This window comes from Nicotiana attenuata, unplaced genomic scaffold (assembly GCF_001879085.1).
Source record: "Nicotiana attenuata strain UT unplaced genomic scaffold, NIATTr2, whole genome shotgun sequence".
NCBI lineage: Eukaryota > Viridiplantae > Streptophyta > Magnoliopsida > Solanales > Solanaceae > Nicotiana > Nicotiana attenuata.
In genome coordinates this window covers 113,012-119,934 of record NW_017670498.1, presented here as the reverse complement: position 1 = coordinate 119,934, position 6,923 = coordinate 113,012, and the positions used below count along the sequence as shown (strand labels likewise).

Sequence of the window (6,923 nt, the reverse complement as noted above, 5' to 3'; positions counted from 1 at the left end):
TAGAGGAAGAGTATTATGTTCTCTATGAATCAAGTGCGCAATGTTTGAATACATGCTAGCATACTGGAATGTCAAGTTGGTAGCTTACCAACTAGATAAGGCTCCCTTTAGGTGAAAAGCATGTCATAAAAAACTTGGCAAGAGGGGATAGAAAGATGCGAAAAAAGATTTGCAAAATATAACAGTCAATACCTCTCACTGGTTGCAAAAGAGGTGGAAGGTTGGTCCTGATTAATACTGTACTTGACTTAATGCCAACTTATACGATAACTATTCCAGTTAACAGCTAAAGCGAAGAAAAGGTTAGATGCCCTATGGAGAAACTTTCTCTGGCAAAGCAACAAGGATAGATCTTTTCACTCCGTCAAATGGAGCTCTACATCTATCGGCCGAGGAGGAGGATTCTGAGGCAGCATAATAGTAGCCTTCTGATGAAAAGGCTACGGAGATACAATTCAGAAGAACAAGAACTATTAAGAGAAGTTATCACTATGAAATATGGCCAAGAAAGCCCCCAGTGTTCGAAACGGTCATCTTCTCCAATGGAGCGGGAGTATGGAGGAATATGGAAAATCTATGGCCCTCTTTTAGATCAAATATTGATATCGAAGTGGGTAATGGTAGGAGGGTGTCCTTTTGGAATAACAATTGATTAGGCATGGGTCCCTTGAAAGAACAGTTCCCTGACATATTCAACCTTGTACAACAACCATAGACTACTTCTAGCTCCTAAAAAGAACATGGCTGGAACTTCAACTTTTGAAGAAGGTTGAATGACTAGGAAATAGGCAAGGGTGCAAAATTATGAAAGCACAGAGCATTTTTACGTTTAAACAACTACAAAGATAAAGTAAAGCTCACTGTAAAGGACACTTTACAGTGATGTCCTGCTATCCTATGCCTCTCTTCCCTCAGATGATCAACAAGCAGTCTCTTGACCTGAAAACAGAGATGAAAGGTGGAGATAACGAAGAACATTGCATGTTTCTCCAGACTACTAGCCAAAGAATCACGCTCAACACATGAGAATTGTAGAAAAGAAGCTTCCAGTTTTGTCCCAGATGTAACTTATGTGGAGGAAAACCAGAGACACTAAATCATCTCTTCCTCCATTGCCCTATAATGGATAATTGGTAACAGTTGTTTATGAATATGGTCAGCATTAAATGGGTGATGCCTAGAAGCACCAATGAACTACTCAAATGCTGGAAGAAAAAAGAAAGCAAAGGAGATAAAAGAAATGGCGGAATATCATTTTTTTTACAACCATGGTGTCAGGGCCAACTTGCGAGCACCTCGACTAATTCCAGAGGTACCTACTACCTCCCAACAGCACAGGTACCAAGTAACTCTGTCCACATGGCTTGGACAACTGGGAAGAAATCACCTAGTATTTTTTCCTTCGCTGGAATTTGAACCTGAAACCACATGGTTTTTAACCTACTTCATTGACCACTAGGCCACACCCTTGGGTGCCAAAATTGTATTAGGCTAGAAATGGTGTAATAACATTCCTGCAGTATATAGTGGATTGTTTGGAGATAGAGGAATGTAAGATGCTTTGAAGACAAAGTCAGGTCTCTACATAATATCAAGATTAAGTGCACACTTGTTTTTAATTTTTATGTAAAAATGAAATTGTAAATGAAGCTGAAACTGAATCATTGATAGAATTTCATAGAGTCCCTACAAGAAAAGAATGGGACTAATCTTTTTTGCTATGTAATATCTGTCCATATAACATAGCGAGGCTCTATCGGAAACAAACTCTCTACCTCACACAAGGTAGGGGCAAGATCCGCGTACCTCCCAGGCCCCACTTGTGGGATCACACTAGGTATATTGTTGTTGTTGTTGTTGTTATTGTAATAGCAGTACATATTGCATAACCTTTGTTATCTTTTCAACAAATAAAAAAAAATTAGACACTGCGCATGGTTTGTGACACTGTGGGCCTAGAGCGCTACAGAACCATGACTGAGTTGAGAGTACAAAGATCAGTCAAGTAATCTCCAAATAGGAAAAAGTGGATATCATATATATGATGTGTCAGCTAAGCTAGAACACTTAAAACATATATGCTGATTCCATGAAGTACTTGAGAGGATACTTTAGGTTCTATTTTACTTGTACACCCCATGAACCCCCCCCCCCCCCAATCTCCTAGGACAAGTACAGTACTAAGAGTCAACCAACGCCAAATTCCATATATATGAGACACGACCATGGCAAAAACAAATGAAATAAAGCTTACACTGAAACTAAAATTGGTTTTCTGAAGCAACTTTCACAGAATTAATCCTTAATTAACTTGTTTCTGATTTGTAGATAGATCCATTTCTTCTTGACAACAGGCAATGGCCTACAACTCCTTTCAAAATTGTCAACAATAGGTACATGCCACATGTAGAGCATCATGCCTACTGTTGACCAAGCTTGAAAGAAGGTGCTTTTCAGAGTATAATGAAGATTTTAGACCCATTAACCTAGACAAGGCAACAACGGATAGTCCTTAAGTCAAGATTAGGTTGAGGAGCAATACCATCCTATCACGAAGAGATGTTGGATTAAGAAACTTCAGTTGCTATGACAACAAATTACGGTCTTCATTGAGATACGTATTCAAATAATCAATTTCATACACATCAAGTCTGGTTTCTACACTGCTTTCCTTCCCATTAAACAAGAAACATCAGTTGATTTGAAAATGAGACTAGCCTCAATTTCTAGTTTTCATAGCTCAGTAACTTTTTGATAAATGTATAATCAACAATGAAAGGTAAAGTAGCAACATGCTTGAAAAGAGCACCAAAATGAAAGAACAAAATTATCAAGAAGTGAATAAACCTTTTAAACAAACACTGCTCTGCAGCTACTGTCTCACTGTAAAGACCTCTCTTTAGCTTGTATTTTTGATGTATAAATCATACAACTCAGGCATCTTCTCCTTGAAAGGAAGAACATATTTCTTACGAAATCGTGATTCAGGAGATGACACGGCAGTGTAAAGACTTAGTTTCCCTTTTATTAGCTGGTTTTCTTTAAGAAACTTCAAGATTTCATTCCTTGGCTTGACCCTCTTCTCCATACTGTACTTTAAAAGTGGCGCATGAGAAGCCAGATAACTAGGTTCATACCCCAGTTCGGTCATGAAAAATTTCAATGTACTTGTTATCTTAGCCTCTGATGAAGTCAAACAGTAAGGAAGCTTTCTCACCATTGCGGAGATATCAGAATCAGACCATCCAAAACTCCGGAAAATATCTAATTTCCTTTCTAATTTCGATTCATCAAGCGACACAAGTGCTTCAATGGCATGAAGAAACATCCGTGACTCCCGAGGTACGTTAAAATTCTTTTCTGCTTGATTTACTACTCTCTCAATCCACTCAGGGTTATTAAGCAGATACCTAGGACGCCGATTAAAAACCGTCTCAATATCCCCTAGCGAAAACCCAAGATTTTGCAACAATAGTATATTGGGTGGTATTACTTTAGGGAGATTATTGGAAAGCAGCCTAGGCTCTTTCTTAACAATCCTAGCTACAGCATCATAACTGCCCAAATACTCCCGAAGATAATCAAGACTGGGTTTAATAGTAGTATGTAAACCTCTCGTCAAGAAATCGCTTTTATTGATAAATGTAACAAGGTCAGACCCAGATAAGCCAAGTTCTTGTAAAACCCTAATTTTGGGTTTAAGGTTTTTATCAATATGAGAAAACAACACTTCAGGGGAAGAAGAAACAAGGGTTTTGATCTGGGTTTTGTTCATACCCACTTTGTGAAAGAGATCAAGTAACAAATGGGGCTCATAATTTCGGAGTCTCGAACGAGTTACCTTGGAGCTTGTAGAAATGGCTTCTTTTGTTGAGAACCCAAGTGAGTTCACCATGAATTCCACCAATACATTGGCACGGGAACTCGCTCCCGCTGCAGCTGTGGAGTAAAAGAGCTGAAATCTGATGGAAAAGAGATGTTTTGTTGCACCATTGTTACCCAGTCCAAACATCAGTGCAAGCGCAGGCGGTAGCAGGGGTATACTCCTAGTCCTAGTACATTTTCGAACGTTTCCCTTTGTAAAGGTAGGTCAATTTTAGTACCTTAATACGAATTCCTAAATGAGAAGTCTAGAAGTTAACGTCATGGTAAATGCTCAAGAAATGCTTATTTGTTTAATCGGAAAAGGCCTAAAAATGCCACTCAACTTTCAGAAATGGTCTATTCATGTCATCAGTTACAAAAATGCTCATTCCATGCCACTGTCGTTACACATATGGCTCACCTATGCCATTAATGAACTAACGGCACAAAATTCTTTTTTTTAAATTTTCTTAAACCCCAGAATTCCCACATGTAATGTCCTCATTCGTCCGAATTAACCCATGCCCCATATTATTTTAACCTGGGTTACGTCGATTAACCCAAACCCAACCCCGGTTAACTTATTACCCCATTAATCAACCAACCCCAACCAAACCCAACCCAACCCATTCCAAATCCCCCCTTTCCAGTTCCAGAAGTTAGACATGGGAATTTCTCCGAACACCATCTCCACTGCCACCGCTTGTCGCCGGAAACTTTCACTCTGCAACCTTGTCTTCTTCTTCTTCTTCTTCAAGTATTTCTTCATCATTTTCTTGAATTGTTTCAATCATCTCTTTTTCATCGTCCAGGGGGAAATCTTCGTTTTCCTCTTCTCTTTCTTCTTCTTCATCACGAATGAGATGTAATTTCAGTCGTCCATCTTGGCCAGAAGCAAGGAGAGTTTCGGGCCGACCAATTTTCACCTCTGCCAACTCTAACCTTCCATATTTTCTCACCGAACGCATGAAGAAATTTGGCTTTCCATCTTGGTTTAAGGACGATAATGGCGGCGGAAACTTCTTTTCTTTCTTCTCCGAATTACTTCTTTGCCAGCACCTTTTACATCTTGGGGAAGACGACCGGAGAGAAGGGGATTTGGTATGAAGAGTTTGGGTTGGGTTATTGATTTGGGTATGTTTTAACCGAGTCGGGTTTGGGTAGGTGGACCTAACCAAGGTTAAAATTAAGTGGGGCATGGGTTAATTCGGACCAATAACAACAGGACACATGGAAATGTGGGTGTTATAAGTATTTAAAAAAAATTGAGCCGTTAGTCAATAATGGCATGGATGGGCCAAATGTGTAATGGCAGTGGCATGAAATGAGCATTTTTTTAACGGATGGCATGGATAGACCATTTCTGAAAGTTGAGTGGCATTTTTAGACCTTTTCTGTTGTTTAATTAAAATTAAATATCTGAAAGTGAATACACATAAACTTTCTCTAAAATTGAACATTGTGTAGTTACCATTATTTCTTTCTAAACATTTGAATATGTAATAATTTATATTTAATTAAAAACTAAAACTATAAATTTCTAATAACTTGGTAATTAATTATTATATCTATAGAATATTAAAGAAAAATTTGATTTTACACAGTGTTGCAAAAATTATTTCTTTGCTAGAGCACACTCTAAACGACGATAACAATAGTGATCGGTGATGATGTTGCAAGATGGTGGCCGATCGTAATTGGTGAAAGAGGCTAGTAATGCTGGTTGTACAATAGTAAATAATGATACCAGTTTATTGGTAGCCAAATGTGGAGGATGTACGATGGTGGTGGATATATAATCGTCGCTAGTGGTAGACATGGTTGATGGTGCTTGCTTGCTTACGGTGGTCGTGAGGATAAGGCTGGTGGTGATGATTTATGGTGAAGGTGGTTGAAGGTGGCTTTCAATATTGAAGATGGTTGATAGTAGTGTTGTGCAAAGGGAGATTAGTGGTGGCGGTGGTTGATGGTGTTGGGATTGGTTTTGGAGGTGATTGATGGTGCTGGTTGTGCTATGGTGATAATTGGGAATGGTAATTATATGATAATACTAGTGTGATTGAAGTAGTGATAATTGATCACATCCACTTGGATATTTAATGAATAACATCTCAATAATTGTAATACGAGTTTTACAAGATATAAATGAATTAGACCTTTTAAAGCGCGAATAAGTGGTTCTAAATGAAAAAGCATGTTGAAATCTGAATGACTCATTATGAAACTTTGGTTAAGTGAAAACAATTACCACTGCTAACTACCTCCACCACTAGCCACCACCAGAAACTACCTCTACCAACTACACCTACCACTAGAAATCACCTCACAACCATCATTGCTGCTGAGCAAAACCAATAACTACCACTGTCACTAGCTTTTAAGGGCGTGCTTTATCAAACGAATAGTTTCACATAATCAGATAAATTAAGATATTCATTATTTTATTGATTTAGTTTTGATTATTATGTTTTTACTTTAGGTATTTATTAGTTTTAAAATAAAATAAAATATATATATATATATATATATATATATATATATATATATATATATATATATATATTCACATACTGAGAAAGAAAACAGTCTTAATTATTTAAAGACTTCATCTCAATAATCAGACACGAACAAGCATCCATATGATCGATAGACTTCTATTAAGGATCTCAATTTGAAAAGGAATTGATAGTCTCTATTTATGTTATATCAACTATCATTTCAATGATCAACTTCTCTCATAATGATATTTATGCTTAACTAATGGAGGAAGAATTTGCAAATTAATAAAACCTGGTGAGCAAATTTCTCCTTTCCAAGAAAAAAAATGCTTTGATCTTCTATGAGAAAAATTCCCACCTCTCTTTTTTGCGACGTCAACTCTCATATAAAGTTCATGTTCTACAATACAAATTTGGAGAATATTTTTTACTAAAATTTCGAGATCTATACTTTCATGTATATTTCGTGGGGTAAAAGTGGTCGGAACTCGATAAATATGAGAAATAAAATATGGGTCTTCTTTGGTTTTTCTCAGATCTGCGGAGTTCTATGATGAACTG

At 37.4% G+C, this 6,923-nt stretch overlaps 1 protein-coding gene across 1 annotated transcript; it reads right to left on the bottom strand.

Moving 5' to 3' along the window:
• Positions 1–2,581: 2,581 nt before the first annotated feature.
• On the bottom strand, positions 2,582–4,108 carry LOC109240238 (transcription termination factor MTERF5, chloroplastic-like). Its single transcript, XM_019406869.1, has one exon. The coding sequence runs from the start codon at positions 4,010–4,012 to the stop codon at positions 2,900–2,902; it is 1,113 nt and encodes a 370-aa protein (XP_019262414.1). The 5' UTR covers positions 4,013–4,108; the 3' UTR covers positions 2,582–2,899.
• Positions 4,109–6,923: the final 2,815 nt, after the last annotated feature.